The sequence below is a fragment of the Parasteatoda tepidariorum genome, chromosome 1 (genome assembly GCF_043381705.1).
Source record: "Parasteatoda tepidariorum isolate YZ-2023 chromosome 1, CAS_Ptep_4.0, whole genome shotgun sequence".
In the NCBI taxonomy this organism is placed as follows: Eukaryota; Metazoa; Arthropoda; class Arachnida; order Araneae; family Theridiidae; genus Parasteatoda; species Parasteatoda tepidariorum.
The window spans coordinates 108,642,186-108,658,976 of record NC_092204.1 but is presented as its reverse complement, the minus strand read 5'-3'; the positions used below and the strand labels follow the sequence as shown (position 1 = coordinate 108,658,976).

At 29.5% G+C, this 16,791-nt stretch overlaps 1 protein-coding gene across 1 annotated transcript in view; it reads left to right on the top strand.

The window, feature by feature from the left end:
* The window catches only part of LOC122271661 (neural cell adhesion molecule 2), a 139,462-nt gene that overhangs the window by 35,479 nt on the left and 87,192 nt on the right, over positions 1–16,791 (top strand). Inside the window, exons 2-4 of the mRNA XM_071185043.1 lie at positions 4,633–4,971; positions 13,488–13,598; positions 16,188–16,388. Coding sequence (XP_071041144.1) covers positions 4,633–4,971; positions 13,488–13,598; positions 16,188–16,388 — 651 coding nt within the window. The remainder of the gene's footprint in view (positions 1–4,632; positions 4,972–13,487; positions 13,599–16,187; positions 16,389–16,791) is intronic.

The window sequence follows — 16,791 nt, the reverse complement described above, 5'->3', positions numbered from 1 at the left end:
CTACCAATTTCCATACAGAGTAGAAAAAGCAAGTTTCGGAGAGAAAAACATGAAAATCGTCGCTCAACGAACATTTTGGAGCATTGAAATGACCATAAAATATGTTGTGTCACACTATTTCAAAATTTTTTCCCTACAAGTTTTTTTTATTGATCTAGAGAGTGTGTAAGGAAAGTTTCATGCAGTTGTCATCAAAATTACAGCGCATTGAACCGTTTCAATTTCCAGTTCGTTGCAAAATTTGTGTTCTGAGAAAATCAAGTTCTTGTAATAAAAAGGCAAAACAACACAAATAATGTCAAATGTTTTTCAAATTCTTATGTTTTTACTAACTAATATGCTTTTTTATATCAGAACAAACCAATTATATATAAATTTAACCATTTATAGTAGTAGATATCAGAAACTAATGAGGAAGAAAATATGGTATTATAGTAAAAATAATCAGAAAAAATTGCCATAAAATACACATTTATTTTATTTCTTTATAAATTTATTTATTGAAATGATGAATTTTGATAATGTATGACAAAAGTTAAACAATTAATCAAAAGGAATAAAATTAATTTTAAATTTGAATGCAAAAATTATTCAATATTGCAATATTGATTATTGGGAAAATATTTCATTTCGCAAAAATTAGCTGGAAAATTCATTAGGTATGAATATATTCAGCAATGAATATTAAAAAAAACATAAAATCAACACGAACAAAACAGTTTTACCAAATACAAATCTTCATAAGCATAAAATGACTATGTCCATTCAGATATAAAATAGTCCATGTACAAGTATAAAATGGTAAGTAAATAAAAGTACACTAGAAGAAAGTACACCATTCAAAATCCACCAGAAGCGTATGATGCACTGCATTCACTTTTATTTTAGTGCTTTTTTTGTATATTTTTGGTTTTATAGGTCTGACTTTGGCAGCGTCGCTTTTGTGACTGCCGTCGACTATCTTGAGCTTTAGCGATTTTCATTGAAAAGCTGTCATTCAAGTTGACATCATCACTAAAATCTTTCAACTGCAATGCTTTGACATGCCCCAAGTTGAATTCCTCAACCGCTTCAGTGACAGCAATTTCAAGCCGTGTCCTAGACACAAAGGTGTCCTTAGGACATTTGCGCCAAATGCAGCTGTGCAATGACTCATTCAAGTTTTGAGTCTTGCCTGCAATGCACCGTGAAAGAATTTCATCTGCAGCCAGTCTTTGGTATACAGACATGATTTTTTCCAAAGTCTCTTCTGACAAATAAATTTTCATAGCATTATGTGATTGTGGCGTTTCCTTTTTTGCCAGAGCCCGTTGATAAAAACACCAGGAAGCATCACCAACAGGGCATTTATTATGCTTCGGTCGAGCGTCCGTTGATGAGCAGTGCATAATTGTTGCGAGAACTGCAGTCTTCATTTTCTGCACATCTGGCGCATTATTCTTGATGGCTTTACGGTAATAGTTCTGCAACATCGATATATTCGCCTCTGTTAGTCCTTTTTTACGCCCGCCAAGCGTAACTTTTTTAACACGCCCCTCTTTTACTGTGTTGCGTAAAGCAGTGCCAAGGCGCTTGGCAACGTGATTAATACACTCTTCTTTTTTTATTTCCACATCATTTCCATAGATTTTGGTCTCACGCAAAAGGGAAAATGTCTTTGAATCTCCATCACTGAGAATTGAGACATAACGCAAATTACAGGAATCAATAGAGCGTTCCCACATAATTTTAGCAGCATGCATCTCCATTGATCCTGATGTGCCGCTGAAGTTTTTGTCACATTCTGAAGAGTGGCCTTCGTACCAAATTGCGAATTCTGGTGCATTTTTTCCAAGCTGCTTCTCTGTAACAGTGCAGTTTTGGCAATACTTTGAAAGTACTTCAAAGTCAACAGCAAGGCCGGTAAGAACATCGATAACCACACCTATTCCTAAATTGGAGGTGTGGCCACGTTTCTGCCAGGTGCCGTCAAACGACACACTTATATCAATTATTTTATCTCCGTGTATAGAAGAATCTATTTCCACATGAGCTTCTCTCACAGTATCGCGAGAAACTTTTAGCATATTTTCCCTAAATTCCACATTCTTATTACTCAGGTTGCGCAGACATTTGGTGAATGTTTTTCTGTCCATACTAGGCATGTTTAACACTGAGGAAAAAGTTTCCATGGCAGCATGGCCTCTCCCAATTGATAAGAAGGCACTCACAAGTTTATTGTTCACATCAAAAGACATGCTTTCCTTTTCTCTGACACTTGAGAAAGTACTGCCATAGTTTTCGCCACACTCTTGACACAGAAGCTCCAATTTTATGGAAAATCCAAGGGATTGGTGCTGATTAATATTCAGTGACTCTTTACCACAGGTTTTACAGGGCACATTCTGCAGGAGTTGACTAAACATTGCACTATGTGTAAACACATATATTGCTTCAGGTTTTTCTACAGCCACTGGAACATCAGAAATAGGGCAATCATCAATCTCGCGAGTTTCAGATGTTTCTGCAACAGATTGGTCATCAGAAAAATTATCAGTCTCACTTTTTCGTTTTTGAAGATTAGCGATCAAAGTTTTCCTTCTTTTCGTAAGGCGAACCTTCGGCTTTCTATACCTTGATGTGATTAAATCCATCAGTATATAAAGCCAAAAATTTAGAAATAAATAAGAATAATAAAAAAACCAATGAAAGAAAATAGGGAAATATAAAGAAAATAAGGAAATATAAACAATATATGAAATTAGAAACAGTCAAAGAAAAATAATTTAGAAGTGATAAAGCAACAAGAATTTCCAAACAAAAATCAAAATAGAAGATGCAGAAATTGAAGAAAATTATATTAGTTATAAATTTAAATCAAAGAATAAATAGTTTAGCGCTGAAAAGTGCTGTTGTTTATGAGAAAATTCAAAATAACTTAGGTTAGAACGTGAAAGAAAATCGCAAACGCTAAGGTTCAGATTGTAAACAAACACGATTGTATAAGAGAAAGTTGTAGTTAAAGTTCATTGCCACAGAAATTTTTTTTTTAAATTTTATATTTTATAATAATTTTTTAAAAGTAAAGAAAATCAAAATACTTAGCAAGTGTAAAAGACTAAAAATTATGAGGTTTCAGGTGACAGTAAAAATGTAAACAAAGGGGCGTGGCACGAAAATACGAAAACGAAACTAGCTTATAGCTTGCTTATAATTGCTCAAATCGGAAAAATTCTTTTTGCATGTGATAGAGCATTATTCAATTAATGTAAAATGGTCAAAATTGGAAAATCAATTTTTTGAGTGATTTTTACGATTTTGGGTGTCCACTGTAGCCTTTTTTGCCCCTTATCATTGTTTTAAAAAATTTCAAACGGTATTTTTAATTTTGAAGAGCGCATGTTTCTTAATCGAATGTTAGTACAGGCGGGAGCCATTGAGTTATCCAAAAGGAAATTAATTATACGCTGCGAAAAAACGTTATAATTTTATTAGAAATAGAACACTTTTGAGGCTTAGACGTTGAATAACTATTGCTTAATTATTTTAAATGTTTACCATTTTATGGAATAAAATTTAAAACAAGATTACTTCGATGATAATTAGCATATAAATTATCATATTATACTCGATATGATAGTTTTAATACAGACATGTTTATATATATTAATATTTATTTATATTTTATTTTATCGGAGTCAGTAATTAATTAGAGGGTATTATATATGTATATATATNACGGATATATATATATATATATTTGTGTGTGTGTGTGCGCGTGTGAGTATTTATCTACGCTTAAGTCATCAAAGTAATTAGAAAAGTATTACATAAAGTTGATGGAGCTATTAAAGCTACTAACTTCTAACTGTTCTGAAATTTATGTAATACGTTATGAGTTTTATAGACCAAATCGAAACGTATTATTCGGTTTTATAAAAATGAACAACGTCATAGATGCTATCTGTGAATGGTTAAGTGATCCTACGGTTCTTGGCTCTCGACTGATTTAGATCACTCATTTAATTTTAGAAAATTCAATCATTTAATTTTAATTCTCCAAGTTTGATTTGAGAAAAATTTTACTTGATTATTGCTATAATATTAAATAATTTCAATTTCGTAAACTAGATCATTATTTAAAAATAAAAACACATAATCTGCCAAAAAAAAGTGTCAGTTCCATTTCTTTCTCTTACATTTTTGAAAGAACTTGCTTTATTTTAAAATAATTTCCCTAAAATGTCTTTTATTCTTATTTTGAATAAGTTCGTGAGTAATTGTTAAAAGAATGCAGCCTAATATAAAGTTTGCAGGATGTAAAAAATACATTAAATATTTAAGTGATTTAAAGGGAGATTTAATTTTAAATGCAAAGATTTTATTATATTGAGATTTCAGCAAACTTAATGAACCAAAAATTGTTTAAAAAGTATACTTTAGAGTGTAAAAAATTTATGTACGTTTAAATTTTTAAATATATTTTACCTTTTTCAAAATACTTTTAACTCTTAAGCAGATTATTAAAAATCATTTAATGAAAAATAAATATCATCTAAAAATTAAACTCTATTGCTTCAAAGTTAATTTTTGCATTTGATAATTCTAATTGCAAACTGCAACCATTTTATTAATTGTTTACTTATTTTTCAGAAATCCCAGTTCCATTACAAGCGGTGTCAGGAAGCAGAATTTCACTGCCGTGTGACATAACATCACCCATTATAAATGACGAAGTTTACTTAGTTCTGTGGTACAAAGATGATGTTGCTACCCCCATTTACAGTTTAGATGCCAGGCGAGGACAACTGTCTCAAGCCCGTCACGCGACCAATGAAGCTCTTTCTGGAAGAGCCTTCTTCAGTACAGTGCCTCAGCCAGCTGTTTTAGAGATAGATAAAATAACTCTTGCTGATGAAGGTTTATACAGATGCAGAGTCGATTTCCAAAAGGCTAGAACGCAACACTTTGCTTTAGTTGTTTCTGTGACAAGTAAGGAAGATTTAATATAGCTTGAACTGACGTACAAAGCCCTGTTTTAAGTTGTAGCTGTAGTGTGATTTAAACCTCATTATGCCAATAAAGACATATAGGAAAAAACGAAAACGAAACGTATAGTCTAAAAGGAAGGTGAAAAAACCCTCCCATTTTGCACATTGAAAGTGCTACCACAGGAAGTTCCAGCTTTGGGAAAAATTCAGTCTTAGAAACCGGTTTTAGTCAGGGCTAAAGAGAATAGAAGGGCTGGTTCACTCCTTTGAAGTATCTCTCGCCGCGCAGATCCTCCGACGTCACTCTAGTGACGTCACTTTGGCGCAAAGCTCGTACTTTTACTTCAAGAACGGAGCGTTTGGTCTTACTAGCTCTAACTAATATTGGATCATTTCTTTTTGCGAGATATTCTAAGACATTTGTTATTTTCTATAATGACTTTCCTCAGTTTTTGCAGTGAATTTACAAGAATTTAAAACTATTATCGAAATGCCAGTTTGCGCGATTGCAACTTGCAAAAATTCTGATACAAAAACAAAAGGAAAAAGTATAATTTTTCGCGTGTTCCCTAAAGTAAATGAACAACTATGTAAAGAATGGATTCCGAAATGACACAGTTAATATAAAACAGCAATACGTTTATTCTGTCGTAAAGAACTTTTATAAAAATTCATTATCTAAATAGAAACCGCCTCGTTACTTCATAAAGAAAGGCAGGTGAAAAGAATTAAAAAATAGATAAAGTCAAAGAAAATTAAAATGTAAGTAAAAAGTATAAATAAAATATATAGTATATAGTTGAAATTCTCCTAATTTCATAACATATTTTTTAATGTAGTTATTCTAAATATTTATGATTTTTTTTAAAAATTATATTCTCTTCAATTTAAATATCTATAAATTATATCATCGTAAATTTAAATGTCTATAAACAATTGTAAAATTTCTAATGTCATTATGAACCTAAATTATTATTTTGTTTCAGTAATTAGCGTTTAAGGTTGATGTTTCCTAATGATTAAGTATGAACAAATTGCTATTAACGACATATTTTAAAATCAGGGATTCTAAATTTAACTTAACTTATCTTTATAAAAGAATATGTAGATAAAAAAAGTGTCGATATATGCCTTCATTTTTCTTAATAGTTAAAGTTAAAACTGAACTTTTTAAAATAAAGTATTTATCGTGTCATTTTCACCAACTAGCAAAACATTTTTATAAGTTTAAAATGGTATTTTTTTAATATAATAACCAAGAAAGTTTTTTTTGAACTATGTTTATGAACGGAAATAATGTGTTAATTACGTAAAGTTTGAAGGCTAATAACCAGAAAAAGTCTAACTTATTTTTACAAAGAGAAAGATGCAAAGTTATCATATCTTTGCTTGCGATCTCCGAGATCTGTGGACACAGTGACGTCATGAGGAGGGAAATCGTAGCTTCAGCTCTAAGAGCGGAGTGAACTAGCCCTTCTATTCTCTTTAGCCCTGGGTTTTAGTAACGTAATAAATCATAAAAGAATAATCAACGTATATTTATTGGTGTGATTTACAGGCATAAAAAAAGCATCGCAAACGCTGGTATCACTTACAGATTTGGTTTATTGCCATATTTCGTTTACTATCTGTTAATGGTAAAATCCTTTTATGGTTCATGCCTTTTTTGCCCGGTACAGTTTCAATTAGCATACCCCCCCCCTTGTATATTTAAACATTTGTATCAAATGCTTCTTTTTTCTTAACAAAATAGTCCAGCTATCCCTACGAATATCTAGAGAAATATCGCGATCAAAAATATTCTGACATGTCGTGATGGGTGTAAATTTGACTCATTATTTTATTTGGCCCTCCTGTTTAATTGATGACATCAACTGTGTCCTTTTTCATTGCAAATTTTCTACCAGTTATGTTTTCAAGTCTTTAAAACAGTTCTAAATATGTGGTTGTTCAGTAATAAGTAAAAGTACTACAGATTATAAAGGAATAAAAATTCATTGAATCCAAGAATGTTTGGGAAAAATAATTCAAAACTGTTTGCAGACAATTTAATGTAAGATAAACTAAAAAAAATGAATCTATTAAGGAAAAAGTTATACTGTCAATCACATTGATTGTATCTGGTATACTCCACAAGTATGCACACCATAATGCAAACAACTACAAAAAAAATGAACAACGCATGGCTGAAAAAAATAACACAAAATAATGAAAATGTCAAATCCACAAATTGAATGAAAGTGATTGTTGATTGTAGAATTTAATTTTGAAATGCTGGATAATAAACCAAACATATAGATGAACCATTGTTAAAAATAACACCTTGGAAATATTTGCTGTAACGAATGTAACTGCGTGATGCAGAACAAAAACGTATAGTAATAAAATAACTAATTCTCAATCTGGTAGATACATTTCTTGTTACAAAATTTGAGCTCCCCCCTCATTTTTAGCTCATTATTCTAGCATGGCTTAGAAATTAAGAAAAGGGAGGTACAAACATATCATTTATTTTATGAAAGTAACTCACACTTAATGAGTCCCTTCACAGTTTCATCTTGGCAGTGAACGTTTAATGATCACATCCATCACTCTTTGTGTGGTAAAGTATCTGAAAGTAACTTCTCCTCTCCTTGAGTTGTAGACCACGAACAAAGGAATGTATTCTTCATTTGGAAAACATGAGATCTTATGTTTGGTATAATGACCACACTTATCAAATGGCAATAAATACTTTAATTTTATATTTTTGCAATATTTGTTTTTCTTCGTAATAATACCTTCCTGAAGAATACTAAATAGAAATGGCAAATGTAGCATTATAGGTTTTTGTTTTAAATATCAAAGTTTTGATATTTAAGAGCCATTATTTTGAACTTCAGACAATATATGATTGTTGTATTTTTTGATTGACTCGATTTTTCATTTTGAAATAAGTTATAAAAAATGAATACTATGCAAGTTTGAGCTCCTGTACTATGTTTCACCTTAAGTTGGCACTGCAGGGAAGGGTAGGGAATGTAATAGTCCGCCTTTGAAAAGTAGTTCTTCGCTATTTTGGAATTAATTGCAGTTTAAATGCGCGTACAAATACAAATAAATGTTGCATAATAATAAAAGTTTATCTTGAAACATGTATTAAAAGTTTATCATGTTTAAATGAAATGTATTTAACTTATAAATACCTTCTCAGTAAAGCGAATGTACAAAGAAGAAGCAGGTGCTTTAGTTTAGCGCTGAATTAGTTTTCAAGGCCAAGGAAATAGCCTCGTTGGCTATGCAATGTTAATCTACAATTTGTTGTTTTTTACTAGTTATTTTATTGTTAGCTCGTTTTTTACAGTAATTATTTTTTTTTTGCATTAATTATTAATTTTTTGTTGTGATTCCCTGTTAGATTTATTTCTTCCTTTTTTGTTGCTAAATACTAAATGTTAGCATGTTTTTTTGTTAGTTTGTATTATTTTGTTACTTATTAATCGATAGCTTTTTTTTCTTTTGTAAGTTATTAATCTTTAGTTTGCTTAAATATATTTCACCAAGCAAATATATTTCAGAAAAAAATTACTTTTATAGTAAAAAACGACAAACTTTTCTGAAAAAAAATTGGAATTTTTATTTGTAAAAAAAAGAACAGCAAATATTAAAAAACATAGGTATGATATTTTTCACGATTAATAATTTCCTGCTTATGTTGACCTTTCCTTTCCCCACAAAACGCCAAACAACAACAATGTGGGATAAATTAACATTAAATGCACATTAATCTACAAAAAATAAGTAGCATATAAAAATAAATATTTAAAACAAAGTATTTATGCGCATCTGTGCATTTCTTTTTCTTACTTAGATTTCGGCAAAAAAAAAAAAATCTTTTTAAATATATATTTTTCTTCTGTTGCTAAAATTAGTTTCGTTTAGTTAAAAAATCATAATAAGAAAATCTGCTTTTTAAAAACCATAATAAGAAAAATCAGCTTACAACTAGTATCTCAAAATAATAATTATTAGAAATGCTCTAAAAAATAGCGTTATTTTCTGTATTTTGTTCAAAATTTTGGTAAGATTTCTGGTTAAAAAAAAAAATCGCATTTTGTTTTCTTTAACGCCAATACTGGCCACTTTCTCTCCTTTTTTTGCTACCTCATCCCCCAACCAACTTAAAGAGTAACCCAGTTTCAATGACAACGGCTGTAATCCGGTTTGCCTACCCTTCTCTCCAGTGCCAACTTAAGGTGGAATGGACTATAAATTATTTTTCTCCAAGGTCAACGTTCCGAAGTGAAATATAAGTATGTTTTAAATTATTCATCTCAAGAAAGCAACAATGCTGCAAAATTTGTTTTGTTATATTATTAGTATATCGTTGTCTAATTATGAGGGATGGCTCCCTTTTTTCATGGGTCATCATTGTTGATGTTTAGAGTAATACTCTGTCATAAATAGTGAAACATTTATTTTTTCGAATTTTCTACCCTGAAAATCTAAGTTAAACAACAACACCTCAATAATTCCTTTACTGAGTATTAAAGTTTTCTATTAGGACAAGCGCTGTGACCGAGCACTGACCTTCGGATATAGATGCTTTTAGTAGATATAGCTATTCAAACTTTCAAAAATTCCGAAATCTAACTTTATTTATTTAGCTTATTTCAAAACAGCATCTTCGCTCAAAAAACTATCTACACCTTCTTTTAGGTAAATGTATCTACTAACATGTGGTAAAGAAAAATCAATGGATGCAATAATTACAGAATTTTGGTAATTACAGAAAAAAATTACCAAAGTTGCAAATAAATGCAATGTTGGAACCACATCCCTCCTTTTTAAGACAATCAAGGTGGATCTTCTCCTTCTATAGCTAAAATAAAGCTAAAGCTAAAATAAAGAGATTTTAAGAAAACTCTATCTATAATTCAAAGATATAATTATGGAACAAAAATCACTGAGACGCTATGCCATAAATAAACTAAATCAACAGCTTGGTTTTCTTTGTAATGTATTTGTATAAAGTACTGTTAGAAATTACTAATAAATCATAAACTTTGTTATATATCACATATTATTTACTCAGTTCTTAGTGTAACTTATTTACGTTTTTGAAATCAAATTTAGGAAGTCAAAAAATTCGACATTTAATTGAGCGGGGCGTTTCGTTTTCACACAAGATTTTTTTCATCTTTTTCTAGAAATCATTTTCTCCCTATATTAAAATCTTTTCACCTTTTGTTCAAATCTGATACTTCTTCTTCTCATTGGCACGACAGCCCAGGATGGGCCTTGGCCTTCTCAACAAGCCTATGCCAAGACATTCCTCCCTTAGCCAAGGTTCTCCAGTTAATTATCTTTAAAATTTGTTGGTCCTTTTCCAGGCAGTCTAAAAATATTAGGTTTGGTCGTCCTCTTTTTCTTGTACCTGTTGGCCTGGCACAGAAAACTTTTTTGGTTGTCCTGCTATCCTCCATTCTTATAATGTGGCCTGCCCATTTAATCCTTTTCAAATCTGATACACTTTACGTTCATATTGCTGTTTCGGATATCAGCTACTTCTTTAGGATCAGCTGCTTCTTAAAGTTATTAAAAAAAATGGCAATCTGCTTAAACGAAACTGAAATCACTTATATTATTCAATATGGATCACATAACATCAGGAGCATTTTCCTCTGTTTCTTCTTCAATTGTCAAAGTAATATTTTTTTTTACCTCTTTTATCAAATGTATTGCTGAATTTTATTCTCTGATCTTTAGGACAAAATCATTTCACATCTTCCTGTATTTCCGTTCCAATTACAAGCAGAATTCTGGATCTTGATGCGGTCCTGCTTTTTTACAAAAGATAAATATGCAAAACAAAAATTCATTTTGTTCGTTTGGAAATCTAACAGTCTTTTTTACAAGAGTATTTTTTTTCTCATATGTTTATAAATATTTACATAAAATTTGTTTATTGAATTTTTTATAGGTTGCATACTTTATCGTTATATATTACATTATTTAAACAAGTAAACTTTCAGTCAAGTACGCAATTAATCAAGTAATTAAACTCTCAAAGCTTGCATATCTGAGATTTACTTGAAAGAAGTTATATCTTTTAACCCTGTTTATAAGAGTTGTTCAGTTCAGAAAAGAATATATAACATTTTTAGATTTTTATAGTAAGATTTCACAATTTTTCATAGACAGGACAATCCATTTAATACCTTGGAGAAATGACTGACAAGAAAAACTGTGATTTAGCAGTTAAATGTATGTGCAAACACATGCCCAAGTGTTTCCTATTCCATAATTATATATTTCAATTACAGATGGAGTCCTTATAAAATCTCTTTTTTTTAGCTTATTTTGAAGAGGGAGAGCCATCATTATCGTTTCAGAAAAGATAAGGAAAGTGATTACGAACATACCTTTTATATGTAACTTTGGTAATTGTAAGTAACTTGAAAATGGGACGTCGTCCCATTGATTTTTCCTTTTGACGTGTTAGTAGATACATTCACCTTACGATGGTATAGTTACTTTTTTCAGCGATGACGCTGTTTTGAGATTAGCGAGAAGAAGAATTAGGTTTTGCAATTTTTTGAAAGTTCGAATAGCTATATCTACTGCAAAGAGCTTGTCCTAATGGTGAACGTTAACATTCAGTAAAGAAGTTATTGGGGTGCTGTTGTGTTTCCAAGAATTTCAAGGCAGAAAACGCGAAAAACTGAATTTTTCACTAACTTTGACGGAGCACAACTCTGAAAAGCATCAATGCCCGTAGATACGAGGGCATGCCCATAACTTTATTCTTAAGGAATGACCTTGAAAAACGTTAAACTAACTTTCAAATTTTCTACAGAGGAATAAAAACTTTTTTAGTATCTCAAACCCAATATTCATCCTTTCACAACTTTATTTAATAAATAAAAAATCTAGCCAATAAAAAAATATAACTTTCACAATTTCAGATTTTTTTTTCTGATTTTCAAAATAAGGCTCTTGATACAAAAAAGACAGATCGTCATTTTAAGTAAATTACTAGAGTCATTTTCTCTTGAATTTAATAACATCCAGCTTTAAATATTTTAATGCAATTTTCTTAACTTGCTTTCAGGAGAACGATAAAAACTGATTTTATTTATTTGGGATACAAATTATAATCAAAATTATTGTTTTTCGTAATTTTTAAAAACTTTTTAAAACTGAATAAATTTGGATGGTAAGAAAAACAGTTTTCAATATTATCTTCCTAAAGATTAAAAAAGTAATTGAAGACAGAAGTATTTTGTCTAAAATACGAGGTCTTATATATAACTGATGAAATTGCCGTTTCCCGAAGTTAGATTTTCCAGATATGGTTTTGAATACTTTAATGTCTTTTTTATGCATATTTTAGTGACTTTGACAAAAATGATCTTTATTTATTTATGAGACAGATTTTGACCGAAACTATTATTATTGTTTTAATTTTTTTTTTTGAAATACGTATTTAAAATAAAATAAAAATGAGAAGTATTTTTTCGAAGTTGATTTGCAATTTATTTAATTAATTATTCGTTAAAGTATCTAAATTTTTTAAAAAAAAGCGTATGCCCTCTATTAAAAGTTCTCATAAAAATTAACGATTTAAAAACCTGCAGTTTCAAAAGAAGCTAAAAACGTTGCACTGTCTTTTGTTTTCTAAAAAATAAAACAACTAATTGTCTTTATTATATTCATAAACCTTGGTTGTTACCAATTTTCAAGCTCTTTTCTACATTAAAAATTTAAAGGAAATTTTAAAAAATAATTACTTTGAACGGACTAATTTACCTGAGAAAGTCTCAATTGTACCAATAAGTTTCAAAAGATCTATAAACTAAAAGAAAACATAGATGACGTTGTCTAATTTAATAATCTGACTTCTTGCAGTAAAATTTACGTTATTTTGCAATGAAAGAAGGCTAAACAGAAAAATACATGCATGAGTTTCTTACCTTCAAGCTAATCGAAATTCACATTTCATTGCTCAATTAGCTGGATTTAATTAAAACACTAAACTATATGCATTAAACCCAGGGGTGCAAAGGCTTATTTTAAATAACCTTCTTCAAAGTTTACTGCTACAAGCCTAAAAAAGTCAGTCTAAATAATATTTGGCTTCTTTCCAACTTATTCTAAAATCAGATATGCTAATTGTAATTGATTTAAAAATATCAGACATGTTACGAAATACTTTAATTTTTCCAGTAACTTTTGTGCATTTCAAAGGCCAGTGACGAAAGCCTGTGTATGTCATAAATATAGATTTAAGTTACTTAATTCCGAAATTGCATAATCATCAATGGCTCTCTTAGTGGAATCATCCTACTCTCCCTTTAATTCTTCTAGTAGATCATTAAACTTTTTAAACCTTCATATCATCAATTGCTTCTATTCACCCAAACCCTATCCTTATTCTCAAATAAATATTCATTATCTTACCTTGCTGATATGCATATGAATATTCATTATTTATAACAAATTTTAACACATAGGCTGATATCTTTCTTATTCCAGTTCCACCTGGAGTGCCAATCATTAAAGATCACAATGGAAAAGTTTTAAGTGGAGTAATTGGCCCATTCAACGAAGGGGAAAGTCTGCGACTCATTTGTCAAGCAGAGGGAGGTAAGAAATGAAATTATTTATGATATGGGCACATCAAATGATTATTGTAATGAATTAAACTAATAGGTACCACAATATTCTCGAAAGATGAATTTATTGAGAAGGCATAAAATTTTTAGTTGATTTCAGCATAGAAGAAGAAAAAATTATGAATACTTCACCACATAAATTCAGGCTAATGCGATTTACACATGTGACGCACAAATTAAATAAAATTGAGTATCCCATCAATTTTAGTACTTTTCATAATATATTATACAGAAAAAAATAGATATTTAGAAATTTATCATTTCGATAAATATTTTAAATGGTCACACTTTATGAGTACGGTTTAAGATAAAGAAACGCTGCGCTGTTTATATGATTAATATTTTTTGGTTAATATTAAATAAGTCAGTTAGTGTTATTGATTTTGCAATGCTGCTAACATCTGTTGCTCTCCCATAAAAGCTAGATTGAGTTAATTGTAATTAGCATCTATAAAATAATTTTAAGATTTCCAAGAAACATATCTAGATCAGCTTCATAGTGAAATTCCTCATTTTGATCTTAAATGCATGATAATTATAAAAGTGATATAATGCGTTTCAATGCAAATTTGAAGTGTTCGAGCTGCTGGATCTCTTACTAGAACTTTCCAAGGGACGACTTTAATTTTGGTATATTTATTTTTTCCCCATAAATCTGTAATAAAACCTAAGATAAGTAGTTTGTTTATATTTGTTGCTAATGAAAGTCAACTTCTAGATATTTAAACCAATAAAGAAATGTTTATTTCATTTCTTAAATTATCACTGGAATCTATTTTCTAAAAAACTCTCTTTACTCGGATGGTTGATTAATTGAAAACAATAACAAGCTTCCGAAAACCGGATGAACTTCCGTTGTATCCTTCCGCATATGCTCATGCAAAAGCGATGCTTCATATTTAAGGAAGTTTTATTATTGCGTTTAAATTCACGCTTAATTTTACCATTCATAAGAGTTTTCTATAATTTATAAATACTATAAATACTAATTAAATTTGAGAAAAATAATATCACAGCATAATAAGAACGGAAGGTTTGAATGTTCTCCGCTATTTAGCTATATTTTTGTAAATATCACAGTTTGTTATTTTTTGGGTAGCCTCATATATGCATACCAACTAATATTGCTCAGTCTTTCAAATTCGCTTGTTGTTGATTTCATTAAAAGTTAAATTGAAAGATCTCGTTTTATTGTAAACACTACAAGTGAAGTAATATTTTTCAAACTTTCCGCTTTTTCAAACAAAAGTAAGTGCAAAAATAAATAGGGAGTAGTAACCTGGAAGATTTACGGTGAATTTCAAGACATAGTGCCAACTGCTCTTAGTTTTACGGTTAACCATCCATCCATACAGGATGTTCCGCAAAGATCACTCTTAATGTGTATCTTTAGAATCCTTATCAAAAAATAAAAAATATACTCATGGGGTCACAAATTAATATTTAATGGAGGGGAAAAATAAAAAACTCTCTCTAAAACTGATGAACTATAGTAAGTTATAAACAACAAAACATATTTCCTTGGAAGTTTTATATCTTTCTAATAATCGTCTTTCAAATCCTCTCCATTTTCTCCTACAATCAAACCTGTCGACTTGTTTATTGCATCTGATTTCCTGTTGTTTGATTTGCCATTTGTTTTCCTTTAATTATTTGTTAATTTCGACTGAAATCTGCTCATTGTTTATGTTTGATAAGTCTTCTCAAGAAGCATATTAATAGCGGTTATTACAGAACACCTCAAATTCGTTTGTTGCTCAACAACAAAAAATAAATTTGAGCATGATAGTGAAAATATAAAAATTGAAAACAGAGATAAAAGGAAGTATGAAGATAGATGTTGGTGATTTTTATCAATGTTAGAATGCGTGATACAGTTTAAAAGACTGTTTCTTTTTCCAAAATATTAATTTTTGTATAGTAACTATCAAAAAACTATTTTAACGTTACATAAAAATCAGGAATTGATAATAACTTTTTGTTAAAATATACTAGTATCCCTAAAATTCATTACAGTTTAAATGTCGTCCCATGAACAATTTTCGCTCCTTAATCGGTTGATTCAAAATATTTGAAATATTAGTTTTTGTATCGCCTAAAAATAATTGCAATTTTATCCAATTGCAATTTATGTTATCCAATGAACAATTTTTGTTCTTTTTCAGCTTAATTCAAAACATTTCAAAATATTACTTTTAATATAGAAACAAATAGAATTGGTTTGAATATAGAAACAAATGGAATTGAATAGAAGAAAAAACAAATTTAATCAGTTGATTCAAAATATTTAAAATATTACATTCTGCATCCCCTAAAAATAATTAGAGTTTAAATGTTATCCTATGAAAAATTTTTGTTCTTTAATTGGTTAATTCAAAATATTTCAAAATATTAAAATTTTATATAGAAACTAATGGAATATTCTTTTAACGATGCGTATAAATCAGTAATTAATAATAACTTTTTGATAAAATATACAAGTATCCCCTAAAAATAATTAGAGTTTATATGTTATCCTATGAAGAATTTTTGTTCTTTAATCGGTTAATTAATTTTCCAGGAAAACCATCCCCATCATTAATATGGTGGAAAAACAGAAGAATTCTAGATGATAGCTATGATTCTGTGGATCAAATAACGAGAAATGAGCTTTTAATAGAAAAGCTTCAGCGAAGTGATTTAATGAATACCCTTATTTGCCAGACTACAAACAATGCAATATTACCTCCATTAGAAATATCTGTAACACTGGATGTTTATTGTAAGTTATTTTTTCCCTGCACATTAAGATAAAAAAAATAATTAAGACATTATACATATGCATTTCCTTTTTAAGTAATGACCAAACATGGTCTGGAATGCTCAACTAAATTACTATATAATTTTGACTGTTCTTACTCAATTAAATCAATCTCTTCCAAGTAATTTTTGTATTACTCTTCCAACTGATTGATTACTTAAATTGCTAAAAGAGCTATTAAAAAACAAATTTTTTAAATCGAAATTTATTTAAATTGTGTACAGTTTTTCTAGCATATCTATCTATCTATCTATCTATCTATCTATCTATCTATCTATCTATCTATCTATCTATCTATATATATATCTATCTATCTATCTATCTATCTATCTATCTATCTATCTATCTATCTATCTATCTATCT